Source organism: Pseudoliparis swirei, chromosome 9 (genome assembly GCF_029220125.1).
Source record: "Pseudoliparis swirei isolate HS2019 ecotype Mariana Trench chromosome 9, NWPU_hadal_v1, whole genome shotgun sequence".
In the NCBI taxonomy this organism is placed as follows: domain Eukaryota; kingdom Metazoa; phylum Chordata; class Actinopteri; order Perciformes; family Liparidae; genus Pseudoliparis; species Pseudoliparis swirei.
The window spans coordinates 13,277,323-13,297,371 of NC_079396.1; the positions used below are offsets into that span (position 1 = coordinate 13,277,323).

Genomic DNA, 20,049 nt, shown 5'->3' on the forward strand with positions numbered 1-20,049 from the left:
CAGTTGTACTCAAGTGTGATGTAGCAATGCAGGACTTTTTGCTTTTTACAGCGTTGTACTTCTTTTATTTACGGCTGCTGCCCTGAAAGCGAAGCTTACGAGGAGCATTTGAATGCAGCATTCAAGTCACATAACAAGCCGTTGACATAAACATGTAGCGCCACCGCCCTCTTGTGGCAGAGGGCGGTAACTGCTGCGCATGACCGTCCTCGGGACGATGAGAAGCCCGGTGCCAAATGAGAGCAGGCGGACAGAGGGCGCTCAGTGGGCTTTACACGCGAACCTGCCGAAGGCCGTTGGAGTCGTGCGTTGTAAATGATGTACATGAGTTACTGATATTATTCGGGTGTACATGAATGGCAGCCGCACAACTTGGAGCCGGTAAACCGAGCAGCAAGTGTGAACATCTTTAAACCAACATCTGAATTACACCAAGTGCTCTCTGCCCGGCGCGCGCAGACCGACCGAGGCTCGACGACTCTCGTGGGGATTTTCAAGCCGACAAACATCGCCGCGACGCTCATGAAACGTAAAGAGAGGAGGAAAAGACTAATGGAACCGCACATTTTTTTTCTAATGCTTTTTATGTAGATATATTTTTTCAGTGTGTGTAAAAAAATAATTGTAGGCAGAAAGCCCTCGTGTAAATCGTGTGTAATAACGTTTGTAAAAAAAAGAAAGAGCTAAAGGCACACTAAGAAATTGAGTTATCAGTGAGTGAGCTAGCTATCTGGGCTGAGCAGCTCGATCGCCTTTTAAAATTAAGATACCGCTGGAGGCGGCGAGCTACTACGTTGCATTCGGGTGAGTGATGTTTGTTTTTATTCATTTAAAATTCAAATGTGTAATATTTATGACTCCAAGACAATGGCCCCCAAATAAGCTATTATGATTGAGTTATGTCTGTCTGAGTAGCGCTCATTAGCCTATTTATCCTCTATGGCTGGTTATTGTGCTGATTACTATTACAATATGTACAACTCTCAAGTCAAGTGCAGACTGGCTGCCAGTCTCATCCGGAACATGGTGAGCGCAGGATTGTGCTGTAGAGGCCGGGAGGTTTGGGGACGTTTGATTTGTGTCAGCCTTCTCAGGCACTATGCGCTCGCGTCTCGTATGGTGACTGTACTTTGTGTCTCTCGCGGTGTGCATGGCGTTTCTAAAGTCAGCTGAGCTGCCCGGTAGCCAATGGCTGCTCATCATGGGACTCGCACATCCAGGCACCATGGTGTCGTATAGCGGACATTCAATGAGTTTGCCTTCAGAGCCAGTGACTACTACATGGGCTCTTTTCACTATACATATATATACACTACCGTTCAAAAGTTTGGGGTCACTTAGAAATGTCTTTATTTTTCAAAGAAAAGCACTGTTTTTTCAATAAAGATAACATTAATCAAAAATACACACGATACATTGTTAATGTGGTAAATGACTATTCTAGGTGGAAACGTCTGGTTTCTAATGAAATATCTCCAGAGGTGTATAGAGGCCCATTTCCATCAACTATCACTCCAGTGTTCTGATGGTACATTGTGTTTGCTAATCGCCTTAGAAGACTAATATCTGATTAGAAAACCCTTGTGCAATTATGTTAGCACAGCTGAAAAGTTATGCTGGTGATATAAGCTATACAACTGGCCTTCCTTTGAGCTTGAAGTTTGAAGAACAAAATTAATACTTCAAATATTAATCATTATTTCTAACCTTATCAATGTCTTGACTATATTTTCTATTCAATTTTCAATTCATTTGATAAATAAAAGTGAGTTTTCATGGAAGACACGAAATTGTCTGGATGACCCCAAACTTTTGAACGGTAGTATATATATATATATATATATATATATATATATATATATATATTATATATGGTGGTGTTCTACTCTAAACATAAGGGAGGATGCTTTCTCTCCTAATGCCCGTCAGCTGCTAAATTTGGAAAGCAACACTATGATGATAAAAGTTCAGAGTCAAAGAGGCTCCAGGAGTATTAAGCTACTTTAGTGACATGTAATCCCCATCCATCTTTGGCTGATTATGGAGCCTTTTGCTCACCTGGATTATAGGAATCCTTCGGTACGGGATGGTTGTTCCCGCTGAGGGGAAAGAAAGAGAACAAAAAGGAGGGTTAGATAACACACTCTGTCCGTCTCCCTCATTGAACAGTGCTCTGTGTGTGCTACCTACACTCTGCTCTCCCATGCTTGACCTGGATTGGACAAAAGTCCTTGTTGTGTTTCCAGCCTTGGGTTTTCCTAATGGGAAGAGAACAATTGTGTGTTTGATTCTAGTGGCCAGCATTAGATATTTGTCATCAGATTTGAAAAACCTTGCCCTGACTGAAGACGCTCAGGTAAGCAACATGTGCTGATGTGCATTACCCCGTTGTGTACATTTGCTCACATACACTTCAATGACTGCACTGGTGTTGGGTTTAGATTGCTTATTAAGATCTGTTCAGACATTAGTTAGCTTGTGGTTTAAAAATGAAGGGGTTTCTCTTCCCGGCCCGTGAGTATCGGGCCTGTCCTAAACATTGTAATTAATTGTAATTGTGCCGCATAATCACAGATTGAGCCGGGCAGCCGCCGATCTTTCAAAGCGAAAGCCGCACAGACAGTTGGCTCTTTGAAGGTCCTTGACAGAGATGTTTCCTGTTTGACTTCATGGCAGAAGTCATGCCTGTTAGAGATGTGGCCTGCTTTGTTTCTACCTGCCTGTGCGATTCACAGCTGAGCTGAGAGTTCAGATGAGAGCTGTGATCATCAGAGTTGCTGCTTGACACTTTGCCATTTGAATGTTGGCCAGCAGCTCTCAGACCTTGTGCTTCCTCTGCCTCGTCTCCCCGCATCACTCAGCCTCCATCTCCTCTTTAACATTCTGTTAGAATAAAACTGAATAGGAAAAGTACTAGAGAGTGTTGCATTAATTATGCGTTAAAAAAGTTATTGTTACAGGAAAGTATCGGTTTGGAGTTGATAGACAACACGGTGTAGTGCTGGTCCAGTACTCCGGCAACTAAATTGAACACATTTTTGTTCATATTTCTCTCATTTGCTAGTTTTTAGCTCATTCTTTACTCCTAAATATCAAAGCTCCCTCAGTCTAGTCATCAACAGAGGGCTGATATGCAAACTGTAGAAGCTGTCAGTTAAAGAGGGAACCATGTTTATAGTTCTGAAGGTACACTTTACACCTGACATACACCTGTACTCATTTGGTGATACTTAAAATAAGTTAGGAGTTTGCAAATAACTTATAAATAGTCTTTTCAATTTTGAAAACACAAAAGAAAGTTTTTAAATACACACGAATTTGGAATTTCAGAAAACAGGTCGAAGTGGACTGAATGAGTTCAGGAACAATGAGAAGATAGTAAGAAGAACATTAGGAAATCAGTCTCTCAGCGAGCTTGAAACCTTAAGACTGCAAATGACATTTTTTTTCTATCTTCAGTTAATCTGCTCAGAATTTTCTTCATTAATTGTTTGATGTAAACAACAACAACAAAAAAGGAAAAAAAAGATTGGTAAGTGTCTTTTTCCTTTGAAACATGATTCATGATATTGAATTATAGCCCGGCCTTCAGATTGATGTCCAACTAACATCCCGGAGCCAATATATTCTGTCACTGAAGGAAAACAAAGGAGCAAATACTTGAATTGAGAATATTCTGTTGATAGACACCATTCATCATTTAAACTGCAAAACTGTCTCTTTTCCTCTTTTTAAAATGTTCTTTTGCAATAAGCACATAGTAAGAGCTTTAAAGCAAATCAATTCTTCACTCTGCTCCCCCGGTCCTTGCCGTGTGACACTGGACATAACCACGGAAACTTTTCCTTTGCTAATGTAATCATCTCGTGGTTTAAACATTATCCGATCACTAAAAGCATTCCTCTCCCCTCCTCTCCCCTCCTCTCCCCTCCTCTCCTCTCCTCTCCAAAACTGTAGCTGCTATTGTCCCAGCAAAAATGTACACAAACATTGGCACATATTTTATTAGACAAAATCCCTATATCCCCCTTTTTGTCTGCGCCCCCCTCCCTTGTATCTCTCTCTTGTTCTCTTTCACACACACATTTTTCCCACCCCTTCTACTGGCCGGCCCCCCTGGCTCCATCCCTTCTTCCCTCTCTCTCTGTTTGAAACTCTGCTTTCTGCCGGCTCCCACAAACTACAATCCCTTCCTGTCCCCCTCGCCACTTTTTATTCACTCTTTTCATCTACACGCCCCCCTCAATTGCAAAAGCTGCACTGTCTACGTGTACACACACACACACACACACACACACACACACACACACATACCGTGCCTCTTCCTTTGTCTGCCTGCCTAATTTTCCAGCGGCAGTTTAGTTTCAGGGGATTAATGCGTGTAAGACTTTTAAAAGTGCAAGACACAAATAGGGTTGCAGTGTATATGTTATGTGTGTTATAGATTGTATAGGAGATGTGAGACTGTGTGCGCACGTTTTTGTTGTCTATGTGTAATAGAGAGTGTAGAGGGAATGTAGGGCGCCTTTCTTCTTCTTGTCTTTAAACTGAGCACAAACAACCAGAAGTTCCAGCAAAAACAAATGTGGCCTTCAGCAGGTTGGGTGAATCGAACAGAAATCACAGCTTTTTGTCGTCAAGCAAAGGCGTCACAATGATTTCCACTGGCCCGTTCAGAAAGGATGAGGTGGCTGCAGGTGCTCTCCCCATGCAGGAGCCTCACAGAAGCCTGGAGGGCAGGCAGGGTGCAGCACGTCAGACGCTTCCGTTCTCATGTCCTCAGAGCACAGCTGGATACACGACAACAGACAAAGATTGAGACGTGGGATGTGCGCTGCATGCAGGAGTCCCTTTGCTGCCGAAGAGAGACGTCACACATCAGCTGCGATGTTGGTTTCCTCATCTTCAACTTGGGTTTACCTTCTTGCCCACATGGGCCGTTGCTTGGTCATGTTCCTGCTGTCAGGAAATTCCTTTCCACATTCTTTCATTGAAAGGGGGACATGCGGTTCGGGTGCAATAGATGGCCTGCTTTTGATGTGTGTGTGTGTGTGTGTGTGTGTTTATGTCTGTGTATAAAAGATAAAAATAGTGTGAGAGGGACAGAGAGAGAAGAAGGAGTGAAACATAAAGTTTGTTCCAGCCTGCTGGTGTGTGTCTGCTATCTGTGTCTGTGTGTGTAGGTGTGTTTGTGTAAACTTGGCGGGTGAGAGACTGTGATGAGGTTGAACGTGTTTGATGTTCTGTGATAACTCTGACCGGTATGTGGCTTCCATGGGAACTCCTTCCCCTGAGGACATGAGCGAATAAGCTCCTGTTTAAAGGGCAACTTCCCTCTCTTTATCGCCTGTTGTTTTTCCCCCTTTATGTTCCTCACATCCTGTTGGCCTTTACCTTTTCCAACTCACTGTCCACTACAGTACGTCCTCACTGGGTTGCTTCAATCAGTATTTGATAGAAGATTAATACAATTTTGATAATTCATATTACTGCTTTTTTATACTGTAATTTTGAATTAAAGGCCTTTGGGCTTTCAGCTGTTGGTTTGACCAAAACAAATCAATTTGCATAAATCACCCCAAGCTCATGGAAATGTTATCATACATTGTTTGCTATTTTCTGACATGTAATTTATTAATCAAACAAAATATACAATATATATGTCATGAAAATAATCACAATACACAATAGGAACTGGTAAATACTTTTAGTTTCTGTCAAGGTAGCTAACACTGTAATATGTGTTGCTCTGCAGTACTAGACCCTCATGGTCCTAATGTCAGCACTGCTTTGTGTAAATACTACTTAAATATTTACGTAAATATTCACTTACAGGTTTTTCTAACATTGCAGTACCATTAGACAAGTATTTAGGTCATTGGTTGAGCGCAAAACACTTTCATCTCATTCAAACTTCCAGAAAATAAACTATAGAACAATGTACAGTATATACTGTTTCCTATTTCATAAAGCACTTAAAGTCTAATGTGACAATTTTATCAAATGGGTCAATTGATTACATAATAAAGTTTCTTGCAGTGTCCTTTAGCATGTGTCTGGGGAACGTAGCTGAACTGGAATTCCTCCTCAGGAGCCTCTTCTCAGATGGTCTAACTTCAGCCTATTGTGCTTTTCATTTGATTGACAGCCACTAGCATTGCATTTCAGACTCATTTGCTCTGAGCCTGGAGAGACAACCGGCCTGACGTGAGTGTTAATGGCCGCCTAATAAAAGGGATCAAAGCTGCTGTGAGCCACTTGATGAGCCCCCAGTGGTCACGGTGGCTTTGCTCATTAAAATTGCAGAAATAAAGTCCAGACTCGCTGCAATGACTTTGACCGAGTCCGTCTGCCAGTGAACGGCACATTTCAGGCGCCAAGTTAGACATGTGTGTAGGGATGAGAATTGATAAGATTTTAACGATTCCTGCTTGTCGATTCGATTCCTTATCGATTCTTTTATCGATTCTTATTGGGCAAGGGGTGAAAAAAAAGAGCACAAACGGGTTTATTTACATTAACTTTCTTTTATATAATTTTCGATAATGCTGCACACACCATATACAGTATGTATACATACACATTTACATTTTTTTAAATAACCAAAAACATTTATACATATTCCTCTTGAACTTAAAATAAAACTTAAATAACATAAATAAAATGTATTCTGTTTAATTTAACCCTTGTGTTGCCTTAGGGTCAATTTGACCCGAATCAATATTACACCCTCCCCCCGCCTTAGGATTAATTTGACCCCATTCAATGTTTAATGTCGGTGTTCTTTCGGTAGTCAACAAACAAACATAAAGTACCTCACACTTAAACTTGGAAAACAATATTAATTCTAATAATTTTCTGGAGGTTTTAATTGCTGGCATCAAATTGAACCCAAAGGGTAAAATATGTTAGTAAATATAAAGGTAACAGGAGGGTGAAACATTGAATCGGGTCAAAATGACCCTAAGGCAACACAAGGGTTAAACATGTTCCTAGAAATTACAGTGCTCCTTCCTTTTTTTTAAAGGGTATATGAACTGAGCTGCCAAAAATGAAACTAGCAGTGGCAAATACCAAGTGTGCAACCATCAATTGTATGGATCATCAACAATTCTTGTGCAGAAAAATAAGCATGTCTGCTTTCTCCGGGAGGATACGCGATCTCTCAGGAGTTATTGTCTCTCCAGCCGTGGAGAACACTCTCTCAGATGGGGTGGAGGATGAACACAAAGATATGAGGAGGTGTACAAGACGTGCTAGCTGTAGCCTGTGACCCAGACAGACTACCAGCCTCTGAACCGGTCTGACTCTGAACCTCATCATCTAAATTGGATGGCAATGGAGATTATTTATATTGTGAAAGCTGGTTTACACAATGAAACAAATGGCACTAACAAAATCGCTGAATTTGCTGAGCTGACATAAAGCCACATTAAGAGGGGAGGCAAACACGACCTCTGCCTCAATGTAGGGGGCTGAAAATGGAAGATTCTGTAGCTAAACTAGCGTAGCTATATGCTAAGTTTAATAATGGATTAAAAATCGATATGCTCAGTTTAATAATGGGTTAACACGATAACGCGAACGTTTGCTGATAACACACGCCCTCCGATAATTAACACCGTTACGATCAAACATTTCTCAAAACTGGACTTTCAATCCAAACGTGAAGTGATCAATAATGGGACCAATGCCGGAGCTCAAATGTATGCTTCAAACGAAGGGACAGAAGATAACTTGATCGACTACACACAATAAAGGCAAATGGCTTCACACAGTGAGTGGTTGTGATCACTTTGGAGGAGTTTACCTTGGACAGAAAGAGATGAAGCGCCGGCGTTAGCTGAGCTGCTGCATCGAACACATGACATTCCTGTCATTTAATTCCATGCTGTGTTCAAATGCTTCTTCATATTTGTTGTATTTCCTCCCTTCGACAAAATAGACTTTTTACACACGTTACAAGTGGCCTAGTTGTCATTTTGTCATAGGAAATAGAGCCAAACTTTAGAACGCTTCTGCCTAGTTGCCATGTTTGCTGCAGTCTGAAGAAGAAACTAAAAAAATTCGCGCATGCGCAACGCCACAGAGGACCGTTAGCAGAACCGTTAAAGAATTTGGCTGACGATCCCAAACAATCGGTTCACTGGGAACCGGTTCTAAAACAGAACCGGTTCTCGATGCCCATCCCTACATGTGTGGTCCTGGAGAGCTTCATACCTCAGAGTGCTGTAACCCAAGCCATGCAGTGGCCCTTGAAAGTCCCACGTGTTTAGTTGTAAACTAATATGCAATATAAGTTAATACCATGTTCCGGAGAGCATTTTTTACTTTCTATTTACCTCACCGGTACACGCCCAGGACAGAGACATTCCTTCAGAGCAGAGCAGCTTTTGTTGACTTGGTAACTTTAGGCTTTGTTGCATCTGTATTTGGCAGACCAACCTTGTCTCCTAGATATTGGCTCCAGAGTGACTTCAGTCTTGTAGACCTCTTGATGACACAGCTCTGAGGCAGCCACCCAGAGACCTGGCTGCCAGAGGGCAGAGGAGATACAGTACCGAGGGACAGATGGAGAGTGGAGGAGTGGAAATAAAGATGGCATCAGAAAGATGCCTACTAGTGTGGATACATACACACACACACACACACACACACACACACACACACACGCAAACAAAAAGTGTGAATGAGCATTGCATGGATATTGCCATGTCAGAGGAAACCTGCTGCATTCAGTTGCACCTCCTGCTGGCAGAGGATAACACGGATACAGATACAACTATCACCCCGCCTGGCTGTGCACTGAGTAATGCTGCCGGCTGATGTCTGTGCTGATGATCATTATATTATTGTATATTTATGAGCTCTTTGTTGCAGATGTGTGTAAGTCACTCCAGTACGACCGGCAATCCCTCCGCAGATTAATTATTCACACTCAACCGGCCCATAGTTCATCATCCAATATTTAATGGTTGGGATCACAGACTTCTAACTTTCTGTCGAACACAACTTCAGCCGCAAGACACTGATAAACATGCACTTGATGATTGATGAAGTCATGAGTCATTCTTGACCAGGCAAGCTGAATATTCTTGGAGGAGTCTTTGGTTAAGTGTCAACGTTTAGCCCAGAACAAAGATGAAGCTTTTCTTTGGCCGATTGAGCAGATTAAATGGTTGCTCTGCTTTATGGGTTTTGGGAGATTCTTCCCATGTACGGGTACAAACTGGGTGGCCAGAGTTCACGACTGAGTTTGATTAACATTACCAAATTAATTAACTCAGCTTACAGACAAGCGGCTGTGGAGAAATGCCATTTACAGACGTCTGTAATGAGTTGCATCTCGTATCTGACATTCGAACCAATTATGGAAATCTTCAAATCTACTCACATTAGGTTTTCTTTCATGTTAGTGAGCTCAATTGCTAAAAATACTTGAGCAGAAGTTTTACAGGCAACCCACAATTCATGCTGTCAAGATAAATTCCAGTACTCTTTGTATTAGCAGTGGATAGCTTTACAAGAAAGAGCTGCCACCACTCTTTAGTTCATTATTGCATATCTCATCTTATCCAGTGTACACATACTTTTACTCAGACTACTCTGACAGTTTTTCAACAGTTCTGTGAGGAACGTCTGAGAGTTTACTACTTCTGTGATGTTGGTCCGTTTTGTCCCTTTATTAAATGTATCTCATCAAACCAACAGAAACCCACTGACATTTTTCTCGTGAAAGTTAAATGTGATAAGACCATCACACTAATTCCTCTGGCTGAATATTAATCCAATGTTTTGTGTCTGTCTTGCAGGGTTTACTTGAAGATATTCAGCCAACAGTTTGGAGGAGAAACTCAGCAGCGTTCCCAACGGGCTTGAACAAACTCCTGGTTAAGTGTGTGTTTCTAAGAGCTGGGAGACGTGTGCTTTACTCTGATAAGTACTGCAAGTACGTGGATATAAAGTAAATGTAGGACATGGTGAGGAGGAAAGTGAGGATAGAAACGATTCTCTCACAGCTGTGGTCTCACCCTCCTGGAGAAAGGGGGCCAGAGAGTGGAGGATAAGTTGGCGATGTGACCAGTTTGAACAAGGGCGGCCTTCAGTCACCTGCAGCACTGGAAGAACAACCTGACGGGCGCGAAGGAGTGAGTGGGTAACCACCGAAAGAGAGAGAGGCGGGGACTGACGGAAGGAGTGAGTGGGTAACCACCGAAAGAGAGAGAGGCGGGGACTGACGGAGAAGCAAAGGTTTGGAGGAGGAGGAGGTCAAAGAGGTGTGGGAAAGTCCATTCCCCATGGCTACCGACTCAGGAGAGCCCACAGGCACCGAGGACTCCTCGGAGAAACCTGATGGAAAGAAGGGCAGGGCGGACCCACAGAGGGGAGACAGGACAAACAGCACCCCCTCGGACTTCATCTCCTCCCACACTCAGGAGAGGAAATCAACAGGAGGAGAGGATGGACGAATCCAAGGAGAAGGAGGCGAAGCCTGCCCGGACGGTGAGGAGAACCCAGTCAGTCCGATTTCCTTCTCCGCGCCCTCCTTACCAGCCGACACTGGCCAGAAACGACTGAGGAGGGAGAAGCGCTTCTTCAGGAAGAGTGTGGAGCTTTATGAGGAGGACAATGAGGTGGAGGTGACCCCAGAGGCGCCCCACAGTGCCCCTCACCTGGAGCTGCGCTCCTCAGACTCAGTCTTCACCAGCAGTGCCCAGCAGCCAGGGGCCGCTTCATCCTGCGCTGCCGTGGGCCATGACTCGTCCAGCCCGAGCTCCACCCAGGAGCCGGACGTACCTTCATCCGCATCCACCCAAAGGGGGAAGGAGAGGGAGCAGGAGGAGGAGGCAGAGATGAAGGCTGTGGCCACTTCTCCCGGAGGCAGGTTCCTCAAGTTTGACATTGAGCTGGGCAGAGGAGCCTTCAAGACTGTGTATAAAGGCCTGGACACAGAGACGTGGGTGGAGGTGGCTTGGTGTGAACTACAGGTAAGACGAACGTTTCACTTTCCGACACTTTCATCACACCATGATGCAAAATATTGAAAGTGTATCATTATATAATCTGCATTAGCAGACCAAATTAGCTGTACGATAGAATAAACCCCAAATAATCAGTGCACACCCCAGCATGTGTACACAACCCTGAAACCTGGAAATACTTGATATCCACAAATAATATTTCCAATTAGTGTGCATTAGAGAGCTGTCCATAATCTATTTATGGTGAATAGTATTAGATGTGTCCCCTGAGCTCTTCATCCAGGAATCTCAGCACGTTGTCTGCTTGCTATTCATACTGCAGACTGCAGTTCAGTGGAGACCGGGTGAGAAGGAGGAGCATCGCTTGGAGTTAAGTGACAGCAAAACATTGAAAGTGGAGACGTTGCCTTTTCTGGGACTATTATGAATAATAGAATCATGAGCTGTCAGTGCTTCTTCCTGCTGTGATAGTTTATCTTTCTAGAATCACAATGGTGTGCATTAGTCGTGACACTTAAGGTAAATAATAATATTAGGGATTCCATTAATAGTTTAGTGCAGTGCTTTATATCAGGTAAGGGACCCCACGACTCTTAAGAAAAGGCATCTTGAAAGATAAAGAAGATGTAAATTCACTCTTGTTAGTTACGAGAAAGATCTTTTTGAAGAAGCTGTAAGTTAACAAATATCCCAATATTTTGACCAAATTCCTGACTGCGAAGGCAAAACAACGAAGCTGTTGAGGCTAATTTGAACATGCTTGCGTAAAAGCGAGGGCTACAGTACATTTCATAGTCGACTCTTGTCTATTGTGTAATATAATGAAGTCTGAAATGGAAATAGTCACATGAAAGGGAAGCTTTGAATGGGATGCATTTTGTGATCACAGAGCAAATAGGAACATTGTATCAGATATACAGCAAACATTACTGTAAGGGACTCTTTGTCGCGCAGTGGGAGGAAAATAATGAACGTTTTTAAATGTCCAATACCAGAGCACTGTCAAAGTATTTACATGCTGTGGCCACCCGGTTGTATTATGGAGAGATGTAATGGGAAACATTGTTAGATGGTTTAAATTCAACATGTGGTGGGAGACAGACTCGTGGAGGAGAGAAGAAATGCGTCCCTCTGACTCTTGGCCCCACAATAGAGCAGTGTAATGATAAGCCACCCGATTTGACTGCAGGCTTTGTGTGAGAAAAGTCAGTCATGTGTTTGGTTTGGGACTAATTCCAAAAAAAGAGCCTGGACTAATCCTTTAGATCAAGCTCTGTTTGTTGGACTGGCAAACAGAAAGCATGCCCCAATCATTTTTTCTGGTTTCACTTCAACACCTAGTGAATCAGATTCACATCAGCAGTTCTGCTACTTCGTACATCATACTGCCACGGATCAAGATTCAAGATTCAAGATTCAAGATGTTTTATTTGTCACATACACACACAGGGTGTGCAGTGAAATGAAAGTGGCAATCATGTTCCGACTTGAAAACTTCATGTGTCACGCTTTTTCAAGAGATCTGCTCAGATGGCAGAGGTAGTCGGTTTCACCTCCATGAAAGAAAAGCACTGTTTATAGCCTTGGCTCAGGAGTGCGGGCATATCTGAGGTGGTAAAACAGTTTTTAAATGACAAGACAGCAGGCTGAAGCTGATTTGTGCACCAATATTGGATCTGCAAAAGTCTATTTTTAGATTTATTTTTTGTAAATCTCGTGAAAAAAAAAGTTGTTACTGGTTATATGTTCATTTAGCATTACTGGCATGACATCAGTCAGAAATTACTGAGACAATTAGAACCACTCATGCATATTTTACTGTCTAATTAAATGTATATCATACACAGATAGGAAGACAGCCAATTAGAGAAAAACAGACTGAGATTTAGACAAGTAGAAGTAGTAGGCAGAGTGATAAAGACAAGCGAGACACGGAAGATGATGGTCAGTGAGAGAGAGAGAGAGAGAGAGAGAGAGAGAAAGCGGGAGACGACGGGCCATGTAGAATTACCATGGCATCCCTCCCAGAGAGCAGTTGAGTAGCTAACAGTGAGCTACCACATGCAGGGAGACACATGCACACACACACACACGTACACATGCACACAGCACCCTGGTAACCCACCTATGGATTGAGTCAGTGTCACATTCACGGTAACATTCTCGTCACTCAGGTCACATGGTCCGTCCTATTTAGCCGACCTTACCAAAGCTTGTACACAGCTTCAATGACAGGTTAAATTTAGTGATACAATAGTGATCAGAATAGTAATGGTTAATAATATTATCGATATATATGTTGATGGATTGAATACACAGGACCATAGGACAAGGTACTTGTTTATCATGTCTTATGTTTGATTTACCCTGTTTAACTTTATACTGATTTATTACTTTAGGTGAGAACCTTGTATAAGCCCTTTGGCTTTCTTTTCTCACCTGCACTCATGTCTGTGTCTTTTTTTACAATTCAATTCAGTTTATTTGTATAGCCCAATTTCACAAATTACGAATTTGTCTCAGAGTGCTTTACAATCTGTACACATAGACATCCCTGTCCCAAAACCTCGCATCGGATCAGGAAAAACTCCCAAATAACCCTTCACGGGGAAAAAAGGAAAGAAACCTTCAGGAGAGCAACAGAGGAGGATCCCTCTCCAGGATGGACAGATGCAATTGATGTAATGTGTACAGAAGGACAGATTTAGAGTTAAAAACTTAAAATACATTCAATGAATATGACAGAGTGTATGAATAGTTCGTAGTAAGCATATTCCACGATGGAGACCTCCACGATCCATCAGGCAGATGGAGGTAAAGAGGAGGAGTGGGCGGAGTCTCAATATTTTAATAAGTTAATTCCAATTAAAGACACAGGTCCCAGTAGTCATTCAGAAGAGTCTGTCCAACGCCTCCAGTTTGAAGGCACTGGATGGGACAGAATGATCAACAGCCTGCACACGATGAGCCAATGTAATATTGAATGCTATATCAACGATGAGATGCAGCCTGGGAGCACCCCTTGCTCTACCTCTCCTGTGTCCACGTAGAGGGGACTGTCCAAATGCAGTTTGAAAGAGTGTGTCATTAAAGTTCCCACCATCTTTTCTCTGTCTTTCTCTGGGAATCCCACCTCTAAAAGGACAGAGCTCTACATCTCCCTTGCTACTGCTTTGGTTGTATATGTTTGCTGTCCGTGCCCCTAAGTGGATGTGTTTGTGTATGTCTTGTACATGTATTACATTTCTGTGTGCAAGCAGTTCCCCTCTGTCTGTCTGTGTCAACATATGCCACTGTATGTGTCTGCCTGTCACCCTCTTCCTCTCTCACGCTCCCTCCCTCCATCTATCACTTTGTTTATGAATGAGCGAGCATGCAGAGTGATCCAGGGAGTTAATTACAGTGGGTGCTCATAAGGCTGTAACAAAAACTCTGCACAGACAGCATAACTCGGGAGGCAGACACCAGACTGGTTCAACCCAGTCATCCCAACTGGTCCAGCTCAGCTCAACTGAGCTCAGCTACACTCACAGAACGGCAAACGTCAGAGCAGCATTCACGGCCATGCTTAAGTTGCCATGATAAAGATGATTACCACCTCAGATACTTGATTTAGCATGTATTGTTATTGAGCCTTTTGGATTCATGTCTGCAGATACATGCTACAATCACAGTTTCTTAGTGAAATGCTTATTAAGGCCATAAGAGCCTCATAGAGTTCAGCATGCAGCCCACAATGTAGACCCCTAGTTCATCTCCAGTCGATACCCCCTGTTTGGCAGTTGACATCATTATAAGCGAGCCTTTCAAAAGGTTGAGAGATCATCTCTGGTCGCCGCCTGCTGCTTACCTCGTGTTATCATTGATAGCTGTATTTCTAACCCTTGGTAAGAACAATCAATGTAGACTGGTTAAAGTTTTCAAAAGAACCATATAATTTGTAGAACAAATTTAATCATTACATTATTCTTTGGCCCAGTCTAACAAATAGCAGCAAAAGACAATATGGGGTTGGCTTGGTAAAGCAAGAACAGACTATTGATGGGTGACTAACATTAGGAATCAGATGGACTACAGCTGAACTGACGCATGGCTCAAATAGGGCGCCAACGCAAGTGACCCTCAGGCTACATGTTCATTACCTAACTCACAATGGAGATTACATTGCGACTGAATGTTAGAGCGATTACCACATACCCCAGGAATTAACTGTATATGCTAATCAAACAATCAATACATCTGAAGAACACGTGCTCAAATTATTATGACGTCATTTTGATCTCAGGCATTTGACAACAAAAGAGAAAAAGTCCACAAAAGAGAAGAACTCTGTGTCAGATTGTAAGATACATTATTAAGGTTACATTGATTTCCTTTATTACACCTTTTCACAACTCTCTATATGAGAAGCAGGATTCAGTACATATAGTACATATATATTCAGTACATGTAGAGAAAAAAGGCCTCCTGCAAACAAGTGGCCAGTGCAGCGCACAAATGCCTCGAGGTTAGTGAACTTGGCCGATTGGCTTCAGGTTCTAATCTGGCGTGTGGGCGAGCCTTTTTCCAACAATCTATCCTGTTAGTCTGAGCTGTTGAAGCTTTCAGTAATCTAATTGTAGCCACCCACCACCTTGGATTTTCAAATACTGACATGCTTTTTCCCACATTCAGAGCCATACACACTACATACATGCTCATCAATAATATTCATCTCCAGCAGAACTAATGTTCCCCTATGCGTTGACAGTGCCCTGAAGCAGCCCTTATTTATCAAGATAAGAATGTAACCAGAGAAGCCACTTCATCATCAGTCTGTATGATATCTGATATTCCTGCAGTGTTTGCCAAAATAGTTGTTTAAAAGCTCATATTTGCATTAATTATTCTAGCCTTTCATCATCTATCAAATGTGCCTTGTAAGCCATATCCTGTCCATATATGAGGCTTCTGAGGCTTGTGAAACTTCTAATGTTCTGTATTTGTTGAGACTGTACGAAGGGAGTTCCTGTATTGTCGAGGTGTTCTGATTTTGTAAAGTGATCCTGAAAGCCTGACTGCTAATTCTAGACAAAACAAAGGACAGACAAAGAAAATGACGCAATCTCAACAATAATGTAACATCATAATCTTCTTGGATTGCATCACGTTTTCACCACAAGGCAATGGACATCTTGTATGTGGCTCACATGGTACATATAGAGAGGAGAGAGAATATGTGCCCCTTACTGCTTGTTTAGATTTTAATTGCAGCACCCACGTGTATGTTTGTTTACCTTGTTTATTGGTATTCATTGTGATTTTATACTTTTTATATGGGGTGAGGCTTAAATTGTCTATGACAGCACCAAGACCTCCATGACACAGACAATAAAATATGAATTAAAAATTCTTATTGTATTGTATTGTAGTATTCCCTTAATTGCATCACATAAATCAGTGTGAATGAGGCCTCCTAGCAGCAGTACTTGTATTTGTGAGCGCTTGGCAATGGAAATAGGACTGCGACTTATTTATGTCACATTGCCTTTTTTCTAGAGATGTTTTAATTGTTGACATGCTTCTCTTTGTGTGAATATATGTGTGTGGGTGTGGGTAACTATAATAGGAAGAAGGTTGGTGTGTGTCTGTCTAGACACAATCTCGCCAACTGAACTCTTCGTGACCTTTGTTGACCTTAAGGCTGTCTGATGTCACACTCAGTGAGAGACACGACAGATGCTGAGGAGGCAGCAGACAGGACACGCGGCCAAACACTGAGCAAGACAGTGAGGCAGAGTGATGCTCTGACCAAAGAGTGAGACTGAGGACTCAGGCACCCAAACACAGTAGTCCCAGACGAAATAAAGCACTTGTAGATATGGCTAGAGCGGCTGTAGAGACCGACAGTATTGGGACCTAAGCATGGTTAGATAAACCTGCACACAGTCAGGTAAACACATAATTGCTTTACCCTTGTGTTGCCTTAGGGTCATTTTGACCCGAATCAATATTACACCCTCCCCCCGCCTTTGGGTCATTTTGACCCGATTCAATGTTTCACCCTCCTGTTACCTTTATATTTACTAACATATTTTACCCTTTGGGTTCAATTTGACGCCAGCAATTAAAACCTCCAGAAAATTATTAGAATTAATATTGTTTTCCAAGTTTAAGTGTGAGGCACTTTATGTTTGTTTGTTGACTACCGAAAGAACACCGACATTAAACATTGAATGGGGTCAAATTAATCCTAAGGCGGGGGGAGGGTGTAATATTGATTCGGGTCAAAATGACCCTAAGGCAACACAAGGGTTAAGCACGCATGCACATAATAACATGAGCTAGTTGGTGTTAAAGGAATGAGCACACAAAGGCTAACTTATTCTTAGCCATAATAGTACAATGAGGAACAGGGAGGTGTAGAGCAATTGCCTCCACCAGTACTTCCAGAAAAGGAGCCTGAACCAGAATAGACACAGAGAGGAAACGATGAACCACAGACACAGGAGGGAAGAGAACTAGAGGTACAACATCAGCGCATGCTGGAAAAGAAACAAACCCATATGATAAATATAAAAAGGTATTGGCAGAGAAACTGCATTACATGAACATGTATACACATCTAAACATCTGCAGGACAGCGTAGCGTGTCCCTTTCGGGAAATTTGTGGAGAGAAAAAAAAGCTCAACATCGATGGAATCGATCAGTAGAGCCAATGTTAGACTGACTTCTATTTATAGCTTTGTCTGTTTGTGACATGACAATGGCTGCCACCACTCGACTCCCTGACACACTGTCAGACACACTGTTTAATTTGTTCTTCTTTTCCTATACAGTATTTTGCTCTTTCATAAATGGTTAAAGATTGTGTGTTGTTACATACAAAAACATGACAATGGACTCTTGAAGTGTTTTCTTTCGATTTATACTTTTCAATATCATAAAGAAATGCTCTCACAGAGCAAGTCACAAGGTTAACAAAGGTCAAACATCTAAAATTCTTTGTTATTTGTACACATGAAAATAGTAGACACCAACAACAGTTGCTTGTGTAAAGTCGAAAAATACACAATGACATAGTAGGGCCAGTCACTATTTCCTGCACAGTAAAATGCTTTAATTGTGAGGATTATGTTTGAAGAATACAAAAGAATACACAAGCAATACTGATTTTTTAAACTGCAGAAGCGAACACCTTCTCTGCATAACATGCAAGAGTCTAACATCGTATAAACAACCGATGGACCAGTGTTCAACAGCGGGATGAGTCAATGGCTGTGTCTGTTCCTGTGGGATTCTGCCTGTGCCAGTGAATTGGATTTCTGCCACGTCCACTCCGGCCGCCATACTGGGGATGTGTGGCAGATGCAGCAGAAATGTGTTTTATATAGCCACTGGTTGGTTGGGTGTTGTCTCATGACACGCAACTCTGGATTGTTCGCACCATCTAGTGGCAGTAACAGTGTTTGCAGTTGTGGAATTGAGTGAGAGTATAGGAGTCATAACCTCTAAAGCTCTGGGGGAGCAAATGTTCACAGTCATGCCATATAACTTGTTCATCTCCTTTCAGGACCGCAAGCTGACCAAAGCAGAGCAGCAACGCTTCAAGGAGGAGGCCGAGATGCTGAAGGGGCTCCAGCACCCCAACATCGTACGCTTCTATGATTCCTGGGAGTCTGTGCTGCGTGGCAAGAAGTGCATCGTGCTGGTCACTGAACTCATGACTTCAGGAACACTCAAAACGTTAGCCCAACTTCCTCATTTCTATTATTCTTAACTCTATGACAGTCCACTATTTTTCTTCTTTGTCATGTCACCACACCCATTAAAGTAAATGTCACCCATAGGCAGCAACTCTGTACTGCAAATTGTTATAAATGAATGAAGCGCTTAGAATTACCAATAAAACAGCGCTGATGTACAATCAATCAATCAATCAAACTTTTATTACAGACTCAATGTCCAGATATTACAAAACATTAAAATATAATAAAATACATACAAAATCACAAGTAAAAAACAAACAAAGAACTGCATATGCTTTATAAATAGACAGCTGTACCAGTGTCTCCACAGCTGGTACTGGTAGTGTGTAGTGCTGAATTTTATGTTACAAAGTACAGTATGCATCATCATTTACATGTCGATGAAAGGCCTAGAAGAAATAAAGTAGTTTCTCTCACTTACATCATCTGTAGCAATTGTAGCTTCAGTGCAAAAACCATAGCTGTACACCTGCTGACTATGAGCACATGGTGTGGATATTTGCTTACTATAAAGACATGGTGCTCCTCAATCCTCTCCCAAAACAACAACAAGATAATCAACCTAAAGGCTTCTGCAAATGGACTGGTGTTCTTTTATTTTAGCAAGTTATACTGTGAATTTTTTTTTAAGAACCAACTTTGATTAATAGAGATTATGATTACAGTAAAATAATATTTCACTTATCTTCATGGTGAAGAAAATGAATCTGATCAATCTAAGTCATTATATAGAATTTAATATTCAAAGTGATTTAAGAGAAGTCCTGCTGTCATATCATTGGAATTCAAAAGTATTTATGGTAGTGTTTTGTTTCATGGGGATCATCTAGCTGTCCATCGGTGGCTTATTACAGTTTCTTTGGTTTTCACTTAACAATCCTGCTCTATCTCTCTGCACAGTTACTTGAAGCGCTTTAAAGTGATGAAACCCAAGGTCCTGAGAAGCTGGTGTCGGCAAATCCTGAAGGGCCTTCACTTCCTTCACACCAGGACTCCTCCAATACTCCACCGGGACCTTAAGTGTGACAACATCTTCATAACAGGCCCCACAGGCTCAGTCAAGATAGGTGACCTGGGACTGGCAACTCTTATGCGAACCTCCTTTGCCAAGAGTGTCATTGGTAAGCCTCATCAGTAGACCAAGTACCTCCACACTTCCTACGCAGGATAGAAAAGTTTCAGGGAATTCTTTTGTAATTTCTATGTCTATCTGTTTAAGTATGGAAAAAGGAAGAGTATATGGGAAACAAATTGTGTTTCCAGGCTATTGTTCCTATTCTGTTTTCTAAAATATATCCTTCTGAATTTGAAAAAATAA

At 42.1% G+C, this 20,049-nt stretch overlaps 1 protein-coding gene across 8 annotated transcripts in view; it reads left to right on the forward strand.

Moving 5' to 3' along the window:
* Positions 1-274: 274 nt before the first annotated feature.
* si:dkey-151g10.3 (serine/threonine-protein kinase WNK3) overlaps positions 275-20,049 on the forward strand; it is a 38,231-nt gene continuing 18,456 nt past the window's right edge. For all 8 annotated transcript variants that reach the window (XR_008832790.1, XR_008832791.1, XM_056422569.1 and 5 more), the window contains exons 1-4: positions 275-804; positions 9,813-10,988; positions 18,536-18,708; positions 19,632-19,852. Coding sequence is in view for 6 of the 8 variants with exons in the window: in XM_056422569.1 (XP_056278544.1) it covers positions 10,299-10,988; positions 18,536-18,708; positions 19,632-19,852 (1,084 nt within the window). In the remaining 2 variants the exon portion in view is untranslated. The remainder of the gene's footprint in view (positions 805-9,812; positions 10,989-18,535; positions 18,709-19,631; positions 19,853-20,049) is intronic.